General features: G+C 49.8%; 2 protein-coding genes across 4 annotated transcripts in view; both read left to right on the plus strand.

Annotated features, from left to right (window-relative positions):
* Nucleotides 1–96: 96 nt before the first annotated feature.
* ELAC2 (elaC ribonuclease Z 2) lies at nucleotides 97–17,007 on the plus strand. The gene is made up of 24 exons (XM_030015459.1): nucleotides 97–443; nucleotides 531–581; nucleotides 666–736; nucleotides 1,489–1,553; nucleotides 2,221–2,278; nucleotides 2,804–2,872; nucleotides 3,400–3,555; nucleotides 4,051–4,109; nucleotides 4,825–4,883; nucleotides 4,972–5,044; nucleotides 6,146–6,258; nucleotides 6,888–6,986; nucleotides 7,200–7,338; nucleotides 7,415–7,500; nucleotides 9,493–9,602; nucleotides 10,413–10,509; nucleotides 10,950–11,088; nucleotides 11,675–11,713; nucleotides 11,878–11,987; nucleotides 12,449–12,548; nucleotides 12,629–12,749; nucleotides 12,949–13,027; nucleotides 14,675–14,819; nucleotides 16,132–17,007. Exons 1-24 carry the CDS (start codon nucleotides 112–114, stop codon nucleotides 16,372–16,374), a joined length of 2,613 nt encoding a protein of 870 aa, XP_029871319.1. The 5' UTR covers nucleotides 97–111; the 3' UTR covers nucleotides 16,375–17,007.
* A 1,051-nt stretch (nucleotides 17,008–18,058) lies between these two features.
* The window catches only part of DNAH9 (dynein axonemal heavy chain 9), a 210,907-nt gene continuing 204,433 nt past the window's right edge, over nucleotides 18,059–24,532 (plus strand). Inside the window, exons 1-3 of one of the 3 annotated variants that reach the window (XM_041123817.1) lie at nucleotides 18,059–18,679; nucleotides 21,427–21,623; nucleotides 24,218–24,376. In XM_041123817.1, the coding sequence (XP_040979751.1) occupies nucleotides 18,314–18,679; nucleotides 21,427–21,623; nucleotides 24,218–24,376 (722 nt within the window). In that variant the 5' untranslated portion in view covers nucleotides 18,059–18,313. The remainder of the gene's footprint in view (nucleotides 18,680–21,426; nucleotides 21,624–24,217; nucleotides 24,377–24,532) is intronic. The other 2 variants (XM_030015630.1, XM_030015631.1) reach the window with 2 other exon arrangements.

The following is a 24,532-nucleotide window of genomic DNA, read 5'->3' on the forward strand; positions in this document are numbered from 1 at the left end:
TAAGCCCAGTCGCGTGACAGCGGACGGTGGCCGAGCCGGGCCCGCGAGCGGCGCCTCAGGGGCGGGTCGGCTGGAGAGGCCTCTGGCTTCTCATTGGCTCTCCCGCATCACATGGCGAGGGGAGCCGCCGAAGCCGCCGCGCGCCTATTGGCGGCGGCGGCGGGGGCGAGGGGACGCGCGCGGATGTGGGCCCGAGCGCGGGCGCTGCCGCCGGTTTTCGGCCTTGCGCGGCGGCTGGTGGCGGGCAGGGCCATGGCCGAGGGCTCCTCGGCGGCGCGGCCGGCGCGGCGGCCCAAGGACGTGCCGCGGCACGTGTGGGCCCGCGAGCGGCGGCGGAGCGCGGGCACGGGCCTGGCGGGGCCCAACACCGTCTACGTGCAGGTGGTGGCGGCCGGGAGCCGCGACGCGGGCGCCGCCGTCTACGTCTTCTCCGAGTTCAACCGGTGAGTGTGAGGCCGCGGGGACGCCCCGCTGGGGGGCTGGGGCCGGGGCGCCCCGTCCAGGCCTGCCCTGACGCCCCTTCCCCTCAGGTATCTCTTCAACTGCGGCGAGGGCACGCAGCGGGCCATGCAGGAGCACAAGTAAGTGGGGGGCAACCGGGGGGGGCCGCCCCGAGGCTGCACCGGTCCCTGCTCACCCCCACCCGCCCCCATCTCGCCCCTCAGGCTGAAGATCTCCCACCTGGACAGCATCTTCCTCAGCCGGGTGGCCTGGGCCAACGTCGGTGGGCTGCCAGGTGAGGGGGGGGGGGGGGGGGGGCTGGCTGGGTGCCCCGGTGGCAGCCTGGCACGGGTTCCTCTCGCAAGGTCCAGCCACAGGCAGCAGCCTGTCTAGGCCAGAGGTGGTTGCTTTGCAAGCTGCCTGATGGGTGGCGCGTGGGGTCTTTTACGGGGCGGTGGAGAGAGGGAGAGCGCTGTCAGAATGGCTGGATTGCACGTGGGGCTCTGCGGTGCTCCCAGATGCAGCGGAGCACCGTGGCCTCTGCGACAGTGGATGTCAGCACGTGGTGGAAGAGGCGCAGCCTCCCCAGCGTGCATGCCTTTATCCTCCCAAAATCTTTTAGAGTAGAAGGCATTACCAGTGTTGCGTTGCCAGCAGGGAGCTGTTTGTGAGTCAGACTAATTTGAGTTCAAAGGGACCTGCAAAGGCTTCTGGCCCACTCCTGTCCTCAAAGCAGGGTGAGACTACAACAGATCGCGTAGGATCTTGTCCATTAAAATTCCAGAAATCTTCAAGAAAGGAGGAGATTAACAATCTGTCGGGGTAACTTGCTCCAAATTGTGACTGTCAAGATTTGTAGATATTTTCTTTATCTGTGGAGATGAATGATGTGTTGAAACTGCCACAAAGCTGAGGCAAAATTGAATTTGGATCCAAGTTAAGTCCTGGCCTTCATGGAAGAGGCCCAGCACTCCTGGGTGGTGAGAGGGATCTTTCTTGTGTGATCTAGTGGGGCTGTGATAAAGCTGTTTCTCTGCTTTCTTTCAGGTATGATTCTTACGTTAAAGGCTATGGGGCTTCAAAGATGTGTTTTCCTAGGGCCACCAAAGCTGGTAAGTAGGGGAAGCTTGCAGAAGGGAGAGCGAACCCTTCAAATGTCAAAGCTTACCTTGGAGTTGGGAGAGCTGGTATCAAAGGAGTGAATCATCGTACAGGTGTAAAATGCTGGTCTGAGTTAGTGCCAGCCTGAAAGTTCTTCCAGAAGGGCTGGCTTTAAAAAACAAGTCTCTTCAGATACAGACAGGACAGCATCAGACTTCTGCTCCTTAAAACTGTCTTGTCAGCTAATATTCTAGTGAATCATGTTTTGGAAAAAACGCATCCTCTATTCTTCTGTCTGCTTCCTCCTCGTTTTCTTTTAATAGAAACTTGGTCTCTGATCTCCTGCTTAACGTGATCCTTGCCAGCCTAATGCCATGTCTAGGCTGAAAATGTCCAATCCTCAGCGATGTTTTAGTTCCTTGCAATATCTGCTGACTAATTATATTGATGGAAGGGATGGGGAGAGTGGTTCTGTATTTTCCTTTCTCTCTCTAAATGAATAATGCTCACTGGAGGTGGGGCACCTTCCCAGTGCTTTCTGGCTGGCTGTGTGCTGCCCAGGTTTTGCCTGACTTGGCGTTGAGCCTTTGACTTCACAGAAAGTAACTGTAACTCCTGAAAGTGGCTTGTAATTGCACTGCCTGGGCATGGCCTCCTGATACCCTGTCTCTTTTCCAGCAAAACTACTTGAAAGCGATTCGACTCTTTCCTGGGCCCCTAAAAAGGATGGATTTAGGTATGTAGGTCAGTGATGTGTAGTGAATATGAACTTGTAATTTCTTTTTGTTTCACCTGTAGTCAAGGTTTCATTGAACAGGAACAACTTTTGAATAAATGCCTCTGATTTAGATCCACTCAAAGAAAGTTTTAAACATTTGTTTTGATCTGACGCACAGTTCAAATCCATCACAAGAACTGCCTGGAACAAAACAGTGTTTCCAGCTCTGTTTCTGGTAGGCCACTGCCAGTCTGTCTGACTAGTAAACAGCATTTGGTTTTAAAGCACTGTAAAGGCAGTTTGCTTCCAGAGTCTGCCAGTGAACTTGCTTACCGTGGTATCATGGACTACTTTTTATGGATGATGGGCTTTTAAGAACTTTAATTATTCATTGATCTTTGCAGTTGGGCAGAGAAAGGGAAGGGGGACACTCAGCAGGTTTTGTTTAAGAAGGAAAAAAAGATATCTTCCTGATTGAAATCCTTGTAGAGTAGGAATCTCTTCTTATGAGCTTGTTAATGCTGGTTTCTGATCTCTTTCCAGCTGTGCAATTGCACACAGAACCTGAGTATAAGGATGAGACGATGACGGTCTACCAAATACCTCTTACAGGTGAGCATGTGATGCTGTAGTCAGATAGGAGAAGCACTTGTTCAGTAACTATACTTAAGGTGGTTAAAGGAGAGGCTTCTGTTTGCAAGCCTGAGTAAGGAGAGGTTTATTAATTTGCATGTTTTTCTCAGGAGGAGGATCTCTTTCAAAGAAACAAGACCTGCTGAGTCAGGGCCTTGGTTTGTTCCTTTAGGTGTGGGTGTATAGAATGACATGTGAAACATCACTGGATTTGGCTTTCTTAGCCAACTGAGTTTTCTTACTGCTAGAAACTGTGATACTTAGAGTACAGGCACAGACTTGACAGAGTTTAGCAGTTTTGAGAGAATCTGAAGGACTTGGATGATGGATGGCTCCTGAAATAAGTGACTAGGGTATGCACGCATAAGTCAGACTGGGGGGAAGAGCTCTGTATTCTGGTGCAGTTTAAACATGACTGTCATGGAAGAGGGAATGCTACTCATGCTTTTCTTATCTGTCCCTTTTGATTGAGTGATCTTTGTCTGGTTTTATTGGATTTGGGACAGGAAAACCACTAGCTGCTGAAAGTACGTTGCCTCAGAGTCCTGGAGCATCAACCCAAGGTGGAAATAGCCCTAAAGGGGACACAGGGCCTGGATCCCCAAGAGCTGCACACCAAAGCTTGGAGGAGGGCAAGGAAAAAGAAAGCCCAAAGAAAACAGGTGAAAAAAATGGAATGACCTTTTGAACTTTAACGAAATAACACCAAATTAAGGATTTGTCCTCTGAGCTGTTTGCTCTCTGGATGTGAGGTCTCTGAAGAAGCTCAGCTGAAGGATTACACGGAGCAGAATGAGTTCTGGTACTTTGGAAGCTGATGCAGAACTAATAAGGCCTAGAAACTGGATGTGATTCCTACTTGGGGTGAGATTAGACCCTGTAGTAGTTTACCCCTGGCTGGAGTGGGTGCGCCAGCCTTTGTAATTTAATTATGAGTGGATGTTGAGGTTGATTGCTTTTCAGTCTTTGGCTTTATTTTGGTTTCTCATAGCTGAAACCATGGGCTCTCTGGCCTTAGGTGCTTATAACATTTTGCTGCTGGGCTCCAAGTTGGCTGGATGATGTTGTCCCTGTTAATACTTTAGTAAACATTGACATGTTTTTGCTTTAAGAAAAATGACAGTGATGATTCTGAGTAGTTTTGCTTTCTTTTACAGATGACGAACAGAAGTGTGCAAGCAGGCATTCCGATCTGGTGATGGCTTTCCTTTGTAAAGTAAGCTTGGACACAAAGATCTCTAAATCAATGTAGAATAGAATACAGAATAGAATAGAGTATTTCAGTTGGAAGGGACCTACACTGATAATCTAGTCCAACTGCCTGACCAATTCATGGCTGACCAAATGTTAAAGCATGTTATTAAGGGCATTGTCCAAATGCCTCTTAAACACTGACAGGCTCGGGGCATCAACCACCTCTCTAGGAAGTCTGTTCCAGGGTTTGACCACCCTCTCTGGAAAGAAATGTTTCCTAATACCATTAGGACATTTCATCTTGCTAAATAGATTTAATTTGAGATAGCATTTTCAAGCCAGACTTCGAAGCTATTTTGTGATTCTACTTTTCAAAGGTCAGCGTAACTGTAGCGTGAGTAGGAATGTGTAAAAACTAGAGATGTTTTTTAGAAGTGTTCTTTATAGAGCAGCCAGTTAAGAGTATACAGGTTCTGTTCTTGCTTAATGCTTACAGTAGGGAAGTCTGTCTTGCTTACTTGGCTAAAGAAGGAGCAAGAAGCAGCAGCGTGATCTTGGAAACCAGAAAGTCTAGTAAGAGCTTTTTGGGGGTAAATTAGACTAGTGGCTGTGGAACTGAAAAGGAAAAAAAAAATTCCCTTGGCTTGTGGGGAAACACTTAAACTGGAAGTATGTGGATCTTGTTTCCTGGCCCTCTTTATGTGGCTGATAATACTGTTTTATTTTACTCTATTCAGATTCACCCGAAGAAGGGAAAATTCCTAGCAGCTAAAGCACAGGAGATGGGCCTGCCAGTGTGAGTACAAGATCCCAGCCTGGCGGGTGGGGCAACACCAGGTGTGTTGATGTTGGCAAGCTAAATACTTCTATGGTCTTGTTTTCAGGGGAACTCCAGCCATTCTTCCCATAATTACAGCTCTCAAAAATGGGGAGAGCATCACTTTTGAGGGCAGAGAGGTAAGATGTATCTGTACTTTCTGCTGTGGCTTTGCCATCTTCCTTCCTTCACTGGGCTCCCAGGGTGACAATCTTTTTGTTTTGCCTACCAATAGGTATTGGGATATGTTGGATTTTTTTGTTTGTTTGTTGGGTTGCGGGGTTTTTTTTGTTGGCTTTTTTTTTTGTTTTGTTTTGGTTTTTTTTGTTTTTTGGGTTTTTTGGGTTTTTTTTTTTTTTTTTTTTACACCCATCTTAAGGCAAGGGTGGATGATGGTTTTCTGCCTATTCCCTCTCATCCCTGCTAGGAGGTTGGCATGGGTTTTGCTGTTTTTGAGCTTTGAGTGGCTACTTTTGGTTAGTAAGTGGTCTCTGTTTCAGCCCCAAGAATGTGGCTCCTGTTGGGCGCGTGTCTGGGGCTGTTGCAGGGGTATGAGTAGGGACGTACGCTCTGAAATTAATTCGTTTGTGAGTATGGCTGTATGTCTGCTATTTGTCAGAGCTTCTTCACATCCCCTTCCCAAAGCTGATACAGGTCTAGGAGTGAACTAGTGGAGTTAATCCCTGCATGTTTTAAATCTGGGGTTTGAATGCCTGTGTAACTATCACTCCCTTGTAACTCTGTTTGCACCTCTTGGACCAAAAGAAGTTCAATGGTTCCTGTGTGCAGGGTCTTAATCTCTCAAGCACTAGTTTGAAGTGAGAGGCAGAGCCAACTCTGGCCATGTCCCAAATGATCTGTAAGTGAAGATCCTAACCTGGGAGATAGGATTGACATATCTTTGCATCATAAGAATTTCACAAAGCCTTTTTTTCTTAAGCATGCTTTTGCTACCATCTGAATCTGCTGTGGGAACCTAGACGCTGCTAAAATTCCCTTCCTTACATTAGGTTGTGGTTTGCTCTGAGAGCAGGGTTGGGATTTGTTGTAACACAGCAAAATGCAAACTTGTGTAATGAGAGCAGAAAGGGAACAAGAACTGCAGTGGCTGGGTTTGCTGAGCATTGAGCCTGCTTGGAGCTGGCTAATACAGCACCTGCTGAAAGAGTCGGACATAATGATGCAAGAAGGGCTGTATGTATAGCTTGATTGTGGTGTGATATTTGTGTATCTGCCTGCAGCTCTTTCCTGAAGAACTGTGTACCCCTGCTGACCCTGGCCCAGTGTTCATTGTGCTGGAGTGTCCTCATGAGGGCTTTGTGGATGCCATCTGTGAAAATGAGACCTTCCAAAGGTAGTGGGGCTGGGTGACCTGGAGTGTTTGGGGGAAGGCATCTGTGCTGAGCTCTGCCAAAGAGAAGTTCTTGTCCTATCCTAGATGTGTTGGTTCTTGTGACTGATGTCTGAGCTGTTTGGCACTGTTAAGGAGCTAGAGATGCGAGAAAGGACTGGTGGTGCATTTTTGAGCCTTTTAGGAAAGGCAGGCCTGTGCAGGACCTGTGGGGTTCTGTAACTGTCACAGGCCTGTCTTCCCTCAAGAGCCTCTGGAGAAGGACATGTGCACTGGTGTCTTGCTGGGGAGCAATGTAGAGACTACTGCTTCCCTGTGCGGTGGAAGCATGGACTGCATGTAACAGCATGTTAGTCTTCTGAAAGGCTCTGCAGATTTTGGTGCTCTTGGAGGAGAGGAGCTGCCTTGGGGGTAGAGTGGAGGTGTCAGCAAATGGCAGGCTTGACCCTCATGGAGCCTTCTGCCTACTGCGATGTGGAGCCTAGAGCTCCTGGGCTGTGCTCTGAAGATCTGTGCTCTGCCTGCTTCGGGGGGAGCATCTCTGGTAGCACCAAGATGGAAGAGGGGAGGGGATGCCAAGGTGATGGAGAACTGAAACGCAGGTATTCTTTCTGTGTTTGAATGTGCCCCAGGTACCAGGAGGGACTTCCTGGGAACCAGGTGGCCTTGGTTATTCACATGACTCCAGAGTCAGTGCTTCGAGACAGCCGCTACCAGCAATGGCTGGAAAGGTATGTGATCTTCTGATTACTTGGTTTACTGTCACTGTTGGGCAGCAGTGTGTTCTTATGGTGCAAATGTTTTTCCTGGAGTAGAACTAGCTGTTGGCTGGCAGCAGGGCTCTACTGGCTCTGATGAGATTTTAGCTAATGGCTCAGGCGTGCACATATGCCCAGCTCTTACGTGGGGCTGAAGCTGTTGTGCATTTTATTGTCCTCTTACAGATTTGGACCTGGAACTCAGCACTTGGTGCTCAATGAAAACTCCTCTGCAGTGCACAACCCACGCAGCTACAAGATCCAAACTCAGCTGAACCTCATCCACCCAGAGATCTTCCCTCTGCTCACGACCTACCAGAGCAAGGTAGGCCAGGCCCTGCTTGCCTGTGTACCTCATGCTCCTGAGCAAAGAATGTGTTTAATGTCACTTCTCCCTGTAGGAAGAAGAGGCAGTGTGTAGCGTGCCCATTGTGCGAGGAGAGTGCCTCTTGAAATACCACTTCAGACCACAACAGGAGTGGCAGAGGTCAGTGGGAGTCTTCTTTTGACTTACCAGGTTTTGGGTGTTGGCTCGAAGCAGCTTTTCAGTGGGAGTCTGTGCTGAGGGAATACTGTGCATCAGCATCCTTTGCAGATTCTTACTTGACTGGGGTAGCTGCCAAGCTATCAACTGTGTTTTGGGGGGTGTGTCCCTGTCCCTGAAAGTCTCACACAAGGTGTAGGACACGGATGAATGAACCACTGAAAACACAACCTGGCCAGTGGTTTGGGGTGTTGTTTCTGTCCCTCACTCTTTTGTAGCCTCATGCTCCTCTGTCCTTTGGTTTGATCTCATATGTTGTGCACCCAACTGTGGCTGTGGCAGAGCAGATGGTGGCAGGGAGAGGCATTTTGGAGAGTCAGGTGAAAGTCTTATCAGGCTTTCTGGGTCTTCAAATGGTATCAGAGCTGAAAGCCCTGGGTGGTTAAACAGTTGCAGACTTCTCCACTGGTGCTTGCTTTGTGGGCAAGTGAAGCTGCTCAATGAAGATCTTGAGGGCAGGGGACCACATGGTGCAAGGGGGTACCAGCTGCCATGGCTCAAATTTGTGGCTCTGTTGGGCAGAATAGGAGGACCCTGATGCCAAGAAGAGTTTAAGTTTCTCTGCTTAAGATGTCTGAAGGCCTGTAGTACTGCTCATGCTCTGATGCAGGACCAGGACACAGGTCCCTTATGCTTTTGAGTGGTGCCTGGAGCCGTTTTAGGTGGTTGTTCCTCTTCCAGCAGTCTCCATGCTGCCTTGCAGTGCCCTCTAGTGTCTGGCAGCTTTCTGGATCTGGACAGTGCAGGGCAGCATAGTGCTGTTCCAGGAGCTTCTGCAGTTTAGTGAAATGATTATTTCTGTGGTGTGGCTCAGCCCAACCAGGCCTTTTTGGTGCACACCATGCTTGTGGATGTATCTTCTCTCACCCCTCAAAATGGAACTTGGAAGGAACATTTGACTCTTTGTTGTAAGGCTGTTTTGGCATGGTAATTTGGCACTTTGCTGTAAGAAGTGCTGTCTTTTCAGTTCCTACCCTGCCCCATCTGTTATGTCCCAATTTCTCAGGACGATGACTCAGGTTTGCTGATTCCCAGGTCGGGATTAAGGTGAAACGACACCACGAATCCTTTAACTCACAAAACTCAACCTTTATTAGCTCACAACAAGAATTGGCATGCTCACCACAAAAATTGGTATGCTCACAACAAAAATTGGTAGGAAACTATGTCAGTAAACTGTGTAACATGTGCTAACCATGCGTCACCAAACATATACTACAGGCCTTGCTTATCTGGGAATCAGTTCAGGGAAGACAATAAGGAGAGCCCTCCCATTGAGTCACGAGGTTCAGAGCAGACCCCCTTGCTTTCTAGACTCCTTCTCAGAGAGGAGCCTAGGGGTGGCTGGATCCACTCTTAGTCCCAGATGTGGTCAGCGGTTTATGTCTAAAGGGATGAGGTGTAAGGATTATGGAAAAGGGAAAGAGAGAGAGAGAGAAGAGAAAAATTTCACCGGTCCTGGGTCCAGCGTTGGTTCCGTCAGCTGAGGGGTCCAGTCTGCTGAGGGGTCCAGTCTGCTGAGGGGTCTGGTTCCGGTGGGCTCGCACACGTGGGGCTTCAGTTTGTGTCCTTTTATCATCCCTGCCCCTCCTTCAGGTGGACATTAGGCTAATTAGGTGTCATGCACGGTTTGTGAGCCTTTGGGCTTGGGGGTTGTTTGGGGAGTAACTTCCTCTTCCCTGCATGGTGAGTTGCCCTGTTCAGCATATCAGAACAACACATCAGAACAGGGAGCTGTGCACCCTCCAGCACACCCTCCCCCTCCTGTTGCTGATGGGTGCTGATCGGCTTCTCTTCACCTGTGGTTCCTTGCTAGGCAGAGTTCCTTGTTATGCAGAGTTAGTCATTAAGCAGAACTTGTCTCACCACAATGTTTGAGACATTTAACTCTTTCAGTCTCTCACACCCATCCTGATACATGGCCTGTTCTTTCAGAGATGCTGTGACTGTCTGTGATCACGATGCATTTGTTAGTGAAGCCTTGGATCTCCCTGACTTCCAGACTCGTGTGAAGGAGTGCAAAGAGAGCCTCTCTGCTCTACCAGGTAAGGATCAGCATCTTGTCTTGGATCAGTGTAATGAGAAGTAGGAGGTCTTGGTGACCCGCTGCTTTAGAGCCCAGACAAAGCTGTGAACATTCAGTTTTCCTGCTGCCTGTGAGGTGCTCTTAAGTCCTCTTGGAGCTGTGCAGAGGACAGGCTTAGTGCAAACTGAGTTAGCTCATTTCAGTTGGATTTACACAGTGTTGTGCTTCTGGTTTTCTGAAGCTGCTAGGTTTGGGAATTGAGCGTCGTTGGGGGCAATTAGAGACAAAGCAGCTGTGTGTTATTTCTCTGAGTTGATCAGAGCTCTGGTCATGTTGAATGCTGTCATAGCAGCCACAGTGTGAGTCCCTATGTCTGGGAGAAGTCTTGGTTTTACAACCAGTTCCTGGTGGGGCATTTGGCTCTGAATTTCAGTTGTCCTGTTGGCAGTGGGGCTTTCATGGCATGACACAGCACCGCTCACTTGCTGTCTGGATCCTGATTCTGGGGAGAGTCAGGGCACCATAGAGCAGGAGTCAGGTCCCTCTTGAACTTCCAGCTCTGTCATGGGCAATGAGCAAGAGTCCTTGTTTGCCTGCCTTTGCATATACAGTTATGCGTTGTGATGTGTTTTCTTGGTGGTGCTTATTCTGTCTTCTGTCTTCCCTTGTAAACCTTACTGCTGTAGGAAAGCCAGAGGCTGAAGGAGGCAGAAATGAACATGCTGAACATGTAGACTCAAGTTACTAGGCTGTTGAACTAAATGGTGTCTGACTGGGCAGTTATGTGTAGAACATTGACTTACAAATCCTTGTTGTCTGTTTTCTCCAGGTAATGTGGGTGCTTATCCTGAAATTGTGTTCTTGGGAACAGGATCCGCAATTCCAATGAAAATCCGAAATGTCAGTTCTACGCTGGTAAATACCAGGTAAATCCCAGTGTTATGCATTCTGCTTTGAGAGGCTCAGTGTCTCAAGAGGGTGTTGCCCAAGGGCTGCTTTGACTGGTGTGTTGATGACACAGGGAGAGTGCCCCTATTGTGGAGTCGGTAGGACTTCAGTTTCAGGCACCTGTGTCTCCCATAGGTGGGGAAGACTTGAGAGCCACCTGTAAAGACAAACATTTAATGTCTTCATTCATTTTACCATCTGCCCTAAGGGTGTGTTCAGCATCAACACAAGACCAGAATGAGCTATGCAGACAGAACAGTCTTTCTAAAGCCTTGGCTAGTAGGACTGGAGTAGCATTTAGAGATGTAGAGCACTAAGAACTCTCTGCCTTCCAACCCAAAAGATCCCCTTCCCTGAATGGACCCTGGTCAGAGCTCATACAATGGCTGCTAAATGTCCTTGCCACTTGTCTTGCCAGCTCTACCCGATCCCTGCTCTTGGACTGTGGAGAAGGAACGTTTGGACAGCTCTGTCGCCACTATGGAGAGCAAGTTGACCAAGTGCTGTGTAACATAGTAGCTGTGTTTGTGTCTCACATGCATACTGATCATCATTCGGTAGGTTGAGTGTGTTGGAAGGAGAAGGGGTTCTGTGCAGGCATGCTCTGCTGTTTGGGATTCAATGTAGCAGCAGCTGATGAATGTAGGCTGCCCTGCTGTTAGGGCTGCACTTCCCCTCTGTATCCCCCAGGGACTGCTGAATCTGTGTTTCTACTCACCTCCCTTCCTGTTACGGGTCCCCTGCAGACTTGCTGGGATCATCCAGAGTTGTATTTTTTTTTTTTTAGTAGTGTCCAACCCAGGTCACAGAAGGACCAGTTGGTCTATTCTAGGACTTACCAGGGCAGGCTCTTTGCTGGTCTGCTGTCTTGTGTCTGGAAACCACACTGGGTCTAAGATGTTGGGTAGAGACTTTCTGCTCTCTGCCCTTCTTTTGGAAGCAGACACAGCAGCGCTGGGAAGGGCTGAAGGGCTTGTGTTGTGGGTTGCTGGCCACCAGCTTGGGGCATAAGCAGTGACAGTGTTACAGCAGCTCAGCAAGTTTTCCAAAAACTGCAGCTTGCTGAGCTGCGGTAGCGCTGTTGCCGCTTACGCCACAGATATTTCTGACTACAGCTTGCTGTCTTGTTTATTCCTTTTGCAGGGGTTGTTGAACATCCTGATGGAGAGGCGGAGAGCTTTTGTAAGTAGTACTGTTGTTTCACTGCTCCTGAACGTGTCATGGAGTGAGGGTAGGGGAACTTCTGAGTAGTGGAAAAGCACCATTGTTTCCCTAGGTATTTCTTCTCTCTGATTTGGCATATACCTAGTACTGATTTTTTTTTCCCCCTGCCTCTGCTTTTCCAGGCAGCCCTTGGTCAGGCTTTCAGCCCTCTGTTTCTGGTAGCACCTGAACAGATCATGCCATGGCTACATGAGTACCACAACCACTGTGAAGAGATTCTTGGAGACATCAGGTGAGTGTTCTGTGTGGTATGCAGAGAAATGTCCTTGCTGAGTCCTTATTCAAGGTGAAGTACTGTCATCCATTCCACCCATCCCTTCGTTAAAGGCAACTCTGACTCCTTCCACTGTGTGTAGAATTAGGATGTGCAGTTTGCAAAGGAGAGGATAGGGTTTGTCACTCAGTTGTGCTACTTAATAGAGGCTTACATGCAGGCTTTCCTTTTCCTTAGGAAAGGGGATTTGGGCAAGTGAAAAAAGATTCCTGGAAGAGAGTATTTGACAGTGGGGAAGAAGTGGTTGGATGAGTTACTGCGGCACTGGATAGTGAAAGCAAGGGGGAAAAACAGATGGGTGCACAAAAATGTCTTGTTTGTAAGGTGCTGAACTGAGAAGGAGAAATAGGCTGCTTAGAGATAAGATCAGGTTTTACTTTGTACCTGTCCTTAGTTCTCTCTTCTTCCTTCCCTCACAGAATGATTACTTCCCAGTCTCTTGTGAAAGGCTGTGAGAACATCAAACCTAAAGCCAAATGGTTTGTCAGTTCTCTGTTAGAGAACTACGGTTTGGCTGAGGTAAGCTCATGAGCTGACAGGGTCAGTTGCTAAGAGGGGCAAGAGGGGACCTGAGGTGTAACACTTGTATCCTTGTTCAGTTTCAGACTTGTGAAGTCCAGCACTGTAAAAATGCTTTTGCATGTTCAATGATCCACAAATCTGGCTGGAAAGTAGTCTATTCTGGTGACACAATGCCCTGCATGGCCTTAGTACAAATGGGTAGGTGACAAAACCCCTCTGCTTGAAGAATCTCGGGGAGAAATGTCTTGAATTGTTAGTATCCGAAGCAGGCATGCCTGAACCCTTGGTGCTATGCCTGCAACACAGTGAGGGGTTAAGGGGAGGAAATGAGAGTTCATGTAGGCTGTTGAACTAGTCTATATTCAACTGAAGAATGAATATATGATTATTTGCACAGGTAAAAATGCTACCCTGCTGATCCATGAAGCAACATTGGAAGATGGCATGGAAAGAGAAGCTATAGAGAAGACACACAGGTGGGGTGTGTTCTGCTGTCTATCACTATTAGGAAGGCAAAGATGCTGAGCTGGGTTTTGTCCTTGGAGCTGGTGGTGCAGGGCCCAAGTCCTGTAGATGGTTCTGGTGTGCGTAGAGCTCTACAACACTAAAAATGGTGTGTTACTCATTGCACCAGCTCTGTAACCCTCTGTCACGTCCCAATTTCTCAGGGCGACGACTCAGGTTTGCTGATTCCCAGGTCAGGATTAAGGTGAAACGACACCGGGATCCTTTAACTCACAAAACTCAACTTTTATTCGCTCACAACGAGAATTGGCATGCTTACAACAAGAATTGGCAGGAAACTACATCAGTAAATTGTGTAATGTGCTAACCATACATCACCAAACAAATACTACAGGCCTTGCTTATTTGGGGATTAGTTCAGGGAAGACAATAAGGCGAGCCTTCCTCTTGAGTCACGAGGTTCAGAGCAGACCCCCTTGCTTTCTAGACTCCTTCTCAGAGAGGAGCCCAGGGGTGGCTGGATCCACTCCTAGTCCCAGACTTGGTCAGCGGTTTATGTCTAAAGGGATGAGGTGTAGGGATTACAGAAAAAGAGAGAGAGACAGAGAAGAGAAAGATTTCACCAGTCCTGGGTCCAGCGTTGGTCCAGTCCGCCAAGGGGCCCAGTTCCAGTGGGCGTGTGCACGTGGGGCTTCAGTTTGTGTGCTTTATCACCTCCTTGCCCCACCTTCGAGCGGGCACTCAAACTCATTAGGCTAATTAGGTGTCATGCGTGGTTTGTGCTTCCAGAACCTTTGGGAAATGGGTTGGTGGGCTTGGGGGTCGTTTGGGGAGTCGCTTCTCCCTCCCGGCAGGTATGGCCGCTCTTTGACCTTTGTGCCATATAGGCTGAGCGGGGCAGCTCACCATATCAGAACCGCGCACCCTCCAGCCTGCGGACTTCTGCAGTCCGTTGCTAGGCAGGGTTCGTTGTTCTGCAGAGCAGAACTTGCCCCACCACCATGTTTGAGACATTAACTCCTTCAGCCTGTGACACCCTCACAGCTCCTCTGAACATCCCCCAAGAGGAATGGGGAAGGGTTTTAAGTATATGGTAGTAACTCTACAAATAGACTAGCCCAAAGGAAAGGCCCTCTGCTTGATCACATTTTAGGGCTAAGCTCAAGAAGTAGAAGAGTCACCTTACCCCTGCAGCCAGCCACGCAATTCAAACTGAGCGCTGCAGCCAGCGATACTGAGTGCTGCCCCTAGGAAAAGTGGGGAGACCTGAGAGGAGCTTCTTGGAATTACATGTGAGTTACAATGCAAGAGAGCTGGACTTGCTGGCACCCCTGGGATGAGTATTTGAATAAGCTCTTGTTCCCAGTTTGTGGAGCTCTTAAATGCAGAGCTCCAAGTAATTACAGCCGCTTTCCTGCACTCAGAGTCATTTGGAAGTCAGAGACTTGCCACCAGTGCAGGTTGTCAGAGGAAGAGGTGCCTGGGCGTGCCTGCCAAGAGCAGGGACACCTTGTGCTTGGCAAGTGTTAGATGGTATCCGCTGTTGGTGCGATCTGACCTTAGATGCAAAGCAGCCTGCCCTGCCCGGTTGGAGGGCAGTACTAGCCACCCTGTGTGTGACCGGGGTATGCGGTGCCAAGTTCCTGTTCCTTTTGCAGCACAACCTCCCAGGCGATTCAGACTGGGATGAAGATGAATGCAGAGTTCATCATGCTCAATCACTTCAGTCAGAGATATGCCAAGATCCCACTGTTCAGTGAAGACTTCAGTGAGAAGGTTGGAATTGCATTCGATCATATGAGGGTAAGTTGAGAGCTTTGAGCCAGACTGTGGGAAAGGCTTCGGTGTTACTTTGGGATGGCTGGTGTCCTGGTTTAACCCTAGCCAGCAACTAAGAACCATGCAGCCACTCGCTCGCTCCCACCCCACCCAGTGGGATGGGGGAGAGAATCAGGAAGAAGAAGTAAAACTCATGGGTTGAGATAAGAACAGTTTAATAGGACAGAAAGAAAGACACTAATAATGATAATAACAACAATAATAAAATGACAATAATAATAATAATAAAAGAATTGGAATATACAAAACAAGTGATGCACAATGCAATTGCTCACCACTTGCCGACTGATGCCCAGTTAGTTCCTGAGCAGCGATCCACACCCCCCCAGCCAACTCCTCCCCAGTTTAGATACTAGGCATGATGTCACTTGGTGTGAAATACCCTTTTGGCCAGTTGGGGTTAGCTGTCCTGGCTGTGTCCCCTCCCAACTTCTTGTGCCCCCTCCAGCCTTCTTGCTGGCTGGGCATGAGAAGCTGAAAAATCCTTGACTTGGTATAAACACTACTTAGCAACAACTGTAAACATCAGTGTGTCATCAACATTCTTCTCATAGTGAACCCAAAACATAACACTATACCAGCTACTAGAAAGAAAATTAACTCTATCCCAGCCAAAACCAGGACAACTGCTTGTGAATTAAATTCTTCACTTGTAATGTATCAGTACACCATCTCCTGAAGAGGAGTCTCCTCTGAAACAGCTCCTTTTACTGCTGGCAGCAGACATCACCAATGTGGAAAAGAGTGGCATGGGGTGAGACAGGTGCTGATGGCTCTTGAGAACAGAAGTCTACTCTTAACATACTGGGTACTTGCCTCATGTCACCTCTATCCTGTGCATGCCACTCCCAGCTGAAAACCTAATTTTGCTTCCATTCCCACTCCCTTCTCAATTGGTGTGCTGCTTTAATGGCTTTCTGCAAAAGACCTCCAGAAGCCAAAAGCTGCTGCGATTGCAGACTGCAGTTATAGCAGCGAGAATAGCTCACTAATTGATCAAAACTTGTATAGCGTCCACATCATTTCTTGTGAAGAAAATGTAAGTAACTTGGCATATGGGATCTGTGGACTGACTGCTGTAGGGTTGAAAATGATGACCTGCCTGCTAGTCTCAATGCAGCTGAAAATTGTCAGCAATGTTAGGGCTCCTCAGTGCTGGGTGCTGCACAGAGGAACAGGCAGTGCCCTGCCATCTGAACAGGCAAAAGATGGGGCAGGAGGAAGGAAAACAAAAAGCAGTTCTCATGCAGGTGCTCCTGTGCTTGATGTATTTCAGGTACGTTTTGGTGACTTTCTGACCATCCCGAAGCTGATCCCACCTCTGAAGGCTTTGTTTGCGGATGACATAGTAGAAATGGAGGAGCGGAAGGAAAAACGGGAGATGCGGCTTCTGAAGGAGACTGCTATAGTCTTGGACAAACTGACTGGCGGTGAGAACAAGGAAGCACCATGCCAGAAACGGAAACAAGCCAAGAACCATCAGGAACTACCAAACAAGAAGCTTAAAACAGTAAACTGAAAGATACAAGGTTGAGAATGCTCTGCTCTGTAAGAGGTGCCCTGCTCTCTGCAGGCCTCGGGAGTGCGCAGTGCCGCGGGCACCATGGAAAAAGGGGCTGGCCTCAGCGTCTGGGTTTGCTTGGTCATCAGTGGATCGCCGTGGGCTGAAGCTACCAAGCATGCTGTTAGCAGTGCGAGTCCTTGCGGCGACAGTATCTGCCCATACAGTTCCTGTTCCTGGGTCTCACCAGTCCATGTGTCATTTTTCTTTTAGCCAAAAGTTCTTCTCTTTGAACTGTTTTAGTTTTTGGTTTTATGCTACAAGCTATTATTGATAATGTAACAGCAGCAGTTGTGACCCTTGCAAGAGATCGGGTTTGAGCAGCCCTTGAGGGGCCGTGGATTTGCCAGAGTAAGGTGGGCAGGTGTCTGGATTATGAGGAATGTAACTAGATATTAGAACCCAGATCACAGGAGCAAATTTCACATTAAAATGGGACCCAATTAATTTTTAGGTTAAATTAGGGATGTGAATGCTACAGTGTTCCCATTTTATTTTGGTTTTCTCAGCTGATTTTTTTTTTTCTCATACGATCAGTTTTCCAAAACCTTTATTTAGAATCTGAATAAACCCCTCGACATTGTACAGGAACCTGTGTTTTGTCTAGATTGCTAATGAGGACTTAGTGAGGGAAAAGAAATACCTGAATTGCTCCAGAGAATTACCTCGGTTGGCTGTTTCTGCATTACAGCATTGGTGTAAAGACCAAGATCTCACCCTAATGCTGGAGCCTTATGCCTGTTCTAGCTGTGTTCCGTGCCAGCAAAATCATATCTGCCTCCGTTACCCTACAGGCAGGAGCTTCACTTGTCAGTTCAAGCTGGTACCAACTGGGGGTGGCTTTTGAATGGCTCCAGAACAGACAACTGCGAATTGCCTCGGGCAGATTCCAGTTCTGGATGCAGGGGATGGGAAAGCTGGCAAAGCAGGCAGGTATGGGGAAGGTCTGTGCTTAAGAGGAGTGTTTTCGAGGCTTTCTGTGGGTCAGCTTTGCTTCTTCCCTTAGCACTGCTGTAACTGTGCACGTGTGAGGAAGCAGGAGGGGGAGCTTTGCACTGTTTCAATTAAGGAGTTCAGTTTCAAAGGCAACTCAAAGGCTCTAGGCCCCCCCGCACTGCTCAGCAAATGATACCAGCATATATTAAAGATTTAAGACTTCATTTTAAGGTGATGGAAAATTAAGGCACAAACTGGCAGCAAAGCGTCTTTTGTTCATTAGCTGCGCTTTAATATTATGCTTGTCTAAAGCAGAAACTGGGTAATTGACACAGCTGGGTACTACAAAAGAGGTCTGCTGGGCTTTTAAGAGTAGCAGGGGATGGGGGAAAGACTAAGCAGGTGCTTGTTATTGCGCAGGTGTAAATAGGATCACAGTGGGGTGCCCAGGGGAGGTCAGGTTACTGCTGTGGTACAACAAGCAGCCCCTGTGCTGCACCAGCTCCCCCTGCTTCTTTTCACAGAAGTAAAGAAGGGTATTCTATTTAGAAAATAATGAACCACTTCTCACGTAAAGGTATTAATAAAATGCAAATACAGCGGTGTTACGAGGCCGAAATGGGCAAGATACAGCTCCAGGTGGCTGCTGCAAGTAGGGCGGTGGTGTGGAGCAACGCGATAGGGGTCTGTGCCTGGTGTAGAAAACTGACGCGGGCCTGGGCTCGTCAGCTTCCCCGCGCGGGGGAGGCTGCTTCTGGGGACCCCCAGCTGCGCCGGTGTACGGAAACACCGGGCTGCGAGGAGGGAAGCCGGCGTGAAATCCCAGCCCGGAGAAGGCGCGTCTCCCAGGCGCGCTGGGGCGGGCGCTGGGGCTTGCCCTCGCCTTCCCGGCAGGAGGCCGGGGCCGCGTCCCCCGGGCAACGGCGGCTCCTCCTCGCAAACAGCCGCCGGTGCCGGCCGGATGGAGGCGGCGGAGCCCGAGCCGGAGCCCGAGCCCGAGCCCGAGCCCGAGCCCGGCGCCGGGCGGCTGGGGCGGTGCGCGGCGCGGGGGCTGGGGGTGCCGGCGGAGCGCTGGGAGCGCTGGGCGGGCGGCGGGGCGGCGGGGCCGCTGCTGCGGGGCTTCCTGAGGGGGGCGGCGGGGCCGGCGCTGCTGGCCTGGCGCGGCCCCGGCGGGGAGCTGGCGCTGGGGCCGCCGCCGCCGCCGCCCGCCGCCGCCCGCCACAAGGCGATCTTCTTCCTCCGGCCGCCCGGCGCCGGCGCCGGGGAGCTGCTCTGCGGGGACCTGCCCGCCGATGCCCTGGGGCACTTCGCCGCCCTCGTGGAGGAGGTAAGGCCCGGGCGGCCCCGCGGTGGCGGCCCCGGGCGCTGCGCGCCGGCAGAGCCCGGGCACCGACGGGTACCCCTGGGGCCGAGCGCCGGGGCCGGGCACTGCCCCTCGCAGGTGGCCGCGGGGAAGCCGTCCGCCCCTGCAAACAGGCTCCTGGGCCTCCCTCCTGTCTCTGCTGGTGCGCTCGTACCCTCTACTCTGCCCCCGGCAGCACCTCCTGGCCCACGGGGGTCTTTAGAATTCATTCAAGCCTCCTAAACCCCGATCCGCATCAGCTCTGGGCCTGTCTAATGGTGGTGTCCTGGTGGGACTGATCCACACCGCAGAATGACAGAGGGGCAGGTGCTGGAAGGGACATCTCCAGCCCATCTGGTCCAACCCCCTGCTCAAGCAGGGCCACCCAGAGCCAGTCGGCCAGGACCATGTCCAGGTGGCGTTTGAATATCTCCAAGGGTGGAGACTCCACAACCTTGCCGAGCAACCTGTGCCAGTGCTCGGTTACCCTCACAGTGAAAAAGTGTTTCCCGATGTTCAGAACAAGCCTCCTGTAGCTCAGTACCCGGTTGCCTCGGGTGGGCAAAGGTTCGAATGCTTTCTCTTTCCTGTGTTAGTAGCCTGAACCAGGCAGCGTTGTCTAGATTTATTCCTGATGGCCGCTGACCCGGAGAAGTCTCAGCAGTGAAGCTGTAATGAGAAAGTAGAGGAGCTGCTTGATTTGAGAAGCTCTGGTGATGCTGTTAGTATATTAAGATGGTGACCAATAGATTGGATTCCCAAGAGCAGGCTGCCAGACTGGTTATCTTGGTTTTGTGGGATAACACAGGAGCTTTTGTTTTGAGGTGTTTGATGAGCCCTGTGGTCTTGGTAAGTCTGCACAAACAGCGGTTTTTGCATCACGGCTTTGTTTGTAAATAATGGCAGATAGCATATGATAGGCATTGTAAACACCATCTGCTACAGGGAGACTTTGGGGTAGGAACACTTCAGCAGATCCTGTTAGATCTTCTTTTCTGGCTGCCTTCAGCAGCTGGGATTGTGCAATCCTGACTGCTTGTTTGCAGGCTTTTCTCTCCCCTCTGCGCAGACAGATGCGGTATTTCTGTAGGGAGCAGATCGTGCCTGGGTTTGGTCCCACTTTCCTCTCGAACTTTTATTTTAAGGAAAACAGAGCGGTGGTGCTGGGTCAGGAGGACGGGGTGGGTCTGCACGAAGGCGAAAAAGGTCTTGGATTGTCTAAGGTTGGGGACATGCATTGCGCTGCCTGCTGCACAAGCACTTCTTGCAGAGTTTGTTATCAGAGGTTTTTAGGACAGTCTTAGAAGAATTTGTCCAGTGAAAGAAATAGTTTGTGTCAAACTTTCTGTGGGTCATTTAGGACATCGGGAATAGACACACCAAAACTCTGTCTGTATTCAGTGAGGAAGTGCACAACTGAGCTGTGGGTCACAGCTGGGGTGACCTTGTCTGCTTGGTACACTTCACTCTTGTGATGGCTGAAGGGAACACACCTCCGCTCTGCAGAGCTGGGGGTTCATTGTGAGTCCAGTTATCATTTGAACAATCAAAAAGAAAATGAACAGCTATCATTTGACTGGTTACAACATTATTAGCATTAGCAGTCCGCATGATTTAAGTAATAGAGACAAATCTTGCTAATAATGTAGCTAAAACTGGTGAAGGTGAACTCAGCAGTACCTGCCTGTGTTCCTTGGGGGTGTGGTCCCCATTCCCGCGGCTCCCTGGGCATGAAGGTTGCCAATGCCAGTCTTCCTCAGGTCTACAGTGCCAGTCATGGTTACGAAGAATCTGCAGCACCTTGGGACGGCACCATGGCGGTGCTGGGCTGCTTTATTCCTTTTCAATTTTGTGTCCATTTGTAGCTATTTTTATACCTTTAGTCTCCCCTGAGCCTGGTAACACAAAGGGCTGTTGTTTGTCACCAGGGGCAACCTGGCTTTGCCAGGCTGTTGCCAAAGGCTGGTCCCAGAGCGGAGTAGGTGACAGACATTGTGCTGCTGTCACAGCTTAAACAAGCCAAAAGCAGCTCAGGTCCAGGCAAGCTCAGCCCAGCCGTGAGACCCCACACTGTTGGGTCAGTACAAACCCTGGGAACTTTCACTGATAAAGACAGACATCATATTTAGTGGGCTGCAACTTTGGAAAATAACCTAAAAAGTGGCTGTGCTCAAGACCTGCAGTACAGTTTGGATGGGGACCTAGGGGACCCTCACCAACAGTAGATCCCAGGAGGTACAAGAAGACCTTCCCTTTCAGCGCACTGGGGATTGCCATCAAGGGACAGCCTGTGGGTTCAGCCCAGCCCTGCTAGTCTTGAAAGGCTGCCCGAAGCCTGTGACCCTGCCTGCCTCCCCTGCCCACTGGCAGTGAAATGGGGAGCAAGGACCAGGAGGTGTTGTGAGGGCAAGGGGACAAGAGCCTGTGGAGCTGTCTCTAGTTGCAGGTTTGAGAGGCTGGGAGAGCCCGAGGACAGGGCTGCTCGCTTTGTCTGCTGGTTTCCACCCTTCTCAGCTGCTTGGATTCGGGGAAGAGGGTGTACTAGTATACAAAGTGGGTCTGTAGAGAGGCCCATTCATCATCTGCCCTTGTTTCACATAGGCAGGGAACTGCTTGAGACAGCAATAATATGGGTCTCCAGGCTTGGCGAAGCAAGGACCTCGGAGCCTGGTGGCCTGTCCATCTCCTGCAGCATTTGTTTCTCCATTGCTGTTTCATGACTCCTGCTATAGGTGATTGTGCCCATCCTGACGAACCAGAAGAACCATCAGGGCTGGCCACAAGTGGTGTCACAAGACATTATGCGTCATGTCCACAGCCTAAAAAGTACTGTTTTCATGGTTGTTGGCCAAGTAAAGGGCAAGACCTTGCTGCCTCTTCCAGCTGGCTTGGAGAGAATTGAGGACATTGATCTGGAAAACAAGAAATCGTGAGTACCACCCCTGGCTCTCCGCTGGGTTTTCTCCTGCTGATGCATGTGCTGTGTCCTCTAGAGATCCTCCTCCCCAATCATGGGCACTCTTCTTGCTCCCTGTCATCTGCTGCTCATTCAGACTGCCAAGATGGGTGTATTTTGCTCTACCTGCTCTCTAGTTTATGGGCTCCGTCTTTGGGGACTGTGCAATAGTACAGGCAGGAAAAACTCAGTGCAAAGGCATGTGGGCACACAGAGAAGCAATGAACTGCTTGGATCAGTGAGGGAAAAAAAACAAACCCTGTTGGCAAAACCTCTCCTGTTTTCTTGATGCCACTGAACGGGAAGGCAGGATTCTCTCTTCCTCTGGTTTCTGTCTGTCAAACCATGCTCCCAAGGTGCACTGTTTAGAAGTTAAATTACTCGCTTGTGAGTGATTCATGCTGCGCACTTGGTCAGGACTATTCTGCCTCCCTTTAAAACTGGATTTGTCACGCAAAGGTACAGGAAAAAACACCTACAACTTCCTGCAAGCTCCTAAACTGTTCATGGTCCCATAGAGAGATTTGGAACCCGTTGCATCTGTCCTCCTGGAGAAGTAGGGTGGCTTCCCAGACACACGCTGCATTTCCTTGTGTTTCTCTTCAAGAAGTAAAGGAATGACTTTGATAATTTTGGTTCTCTCCATTCATAGTTAGACCTTCGTGGTTGCTCTCATGATTCTGAAGTTCATTTACAGTCCTTGAGGAACAATCCCCAGAAAAGCCACCCCAGATTTTCTGACTAGTTAGAATCATAGAATAGAATCATAGAATCATTTAGGTTGGAAAAGACCCTTAAGATCATCAAGTCCAACTGTAAACCTAACACTGCCAAGTCCACCACTAAACCACATCCCTAAGCGCCACATCAACACATCTTTTAAATACCTCCAGGGATGGTGACTCAACCACTTCCCTGGGCAGCCTGTTCCAATACTTGACAACCCTTTCAGTGAAGAAATTTTTCCTACTATCCAATCTAAACCTCCCCTGGAACAACCTGAGGCTGTTTCCTCTTGTCCTATCACTTGTTACCTGGGAGAATAGACCGACCCCCACCTCGCTACAACCTCCTTTCAAGTAGTTGTAGAGAGTGATAAGGTCTCCTCCCAGCCTCCTTTTCTCCAGGCTAAACAACCCCAGTTCCCTCAGCCTCTCCTCGTAAGACTTGTGCTCTAGACCCTTCACCAGCTTTCTTGCCCTTCTTTGGACATGCTCCAGCACCTCAATGTCTTTCGTGTAGTGAGGGGCCCAAAACTGAACACAGGACTCAAGGTGTGGCCTCACCAGTGCCCAGTACAGGGGGATGATCCCTGCCCTAGTCCTGCTGGCCACACTATTTCTGATACAAGCCAGGATGCCATTGGCCTTCTTGGCCACCTGGGCACACTGCTGGCTCATAGCTGGCTGTTGACCAACACCCCCAGGTCCTTTTCTGCCGGGCAGCTTTGCAGGCACTCTTCCCCAAACCTGTAGTGTTGCATGGGGTTGTTGTGACTGAATTGCAGGACCTGGCACTTGGCCTTGTTGAACCTCATACATTTGGCCTTGGCCCGTCAATCCAGCTGGTCTGGATCCCTCTGTAGAGCCTTCCTACCCTCAAGCAGGTCAATGCTCCCGCCCAGCTTGGTGTCTGCAAACTTACTGAGGGTGCACTCGATCCCCTTGTCCAGATCACTGGGCAGCCATGGGAGGCTGAGCCCCATGTGCAGCCGCTCTGTATCCTGCCAGATGTCCAGCAGTTGAAGAATCCCCATCCTTTGCTAGCTGATACGTCTGGCAGGGTGCTCACATTGCAGCTGGGGGGAACTTCCACCTGGTCCTCCCAAGAAGCCAGGTTGGTGCCCAGAGCTGGGAGTGGAAGGAGTTTGACTGTTGCAGTGCTGTGAGCCTGGCCTAGTCCAAAATAACCGAGTCTGGAAGGTCCACAGAGGCATATGCATTCGCCCATCGTGTCATTGTCATGTCTGGGCTGTATGCTTGCACCTGTGGGACCTCAGGAGATGTGTTAGTAAGTGCAGTGGAATCAATCACTCCTTAGACAGGATGTGGTGCAGGTGGGATTGTGTGAGAAGTTACTGCTTCCAAGGCAATGGGGTGACCTGTCCTCAACATGCCAGCCCACTTTGTGTAGTTTCTTTCTGAATTAAGTGAGTTAGTGATTGTGGGGAGATAGAATAGATTCAGGGAGAACAGTACAGGGAGAGATAATCTTGCTGGAGGTATGGCTTTCCAGGTTAGACCCTGAACCTGAATGGATCTGATGCGACAGTGACTGGCTGTGCAGAGGTGGCAACTGGCTTTTCATTTCCACCATTGGTTTTATGAACAATGTATTGTTGCCCGCACTACTGCAGAGCTTCATCCATTTTCTCTATGGTGTAATTCCTGTATTAAAACAATGGCAAAATCTTATGGGTTTTGATTGTTTTGTGGTTTTGAAACATGAAGCTAGACTGTAATCTGTAAAAATCCAGCTGCCCACAGGGTCATTTGAAGTAGATCCAATTGGACAATGCACATCAACAAGTGGAAAGCAACATTAGCCATGTGGTTTGTTTCTTGCAGCCTGGAGCTGATGGATAAATCTCTTGTACATGCCACTGAGTCGGCCATCATAGATTGGAGCTACCAGATCCAGGGAGCACTGAAGAAAGAGTCTTCAGAGCCTCTCCTGCAAGGCAGCAACCCTAACCCAAAGGTGGAACTGGAGTTCTGGAAGAACAGGTACCCTGGGCAGCCTGGCCAGGGCATGGTAATTGCTGGCGTTGGTTTTGGGTGGAGGAAGAGTGCTGGTAACAGAGCGGCTACTTCTATGAGTTGAGATGAGCAGGCTGCCTCGGGTTCATATAAAGACTTGAGCTAAGGAAAATTGCTCCCGCA

Source organism: Aquila chrysaetos, chromosome 5 (genome assembly GCF_900496995.4).
Source record: "Aquila chrysaetos chrysaetos chromosome 5, bAquChr1.4, whole genome shotgun sequence".
NCBI lineage: Eukaryota > Metazoa > Chordata > Aves > Accipitriformes > Accipitridae > Aquila > Aquila chrysaetos.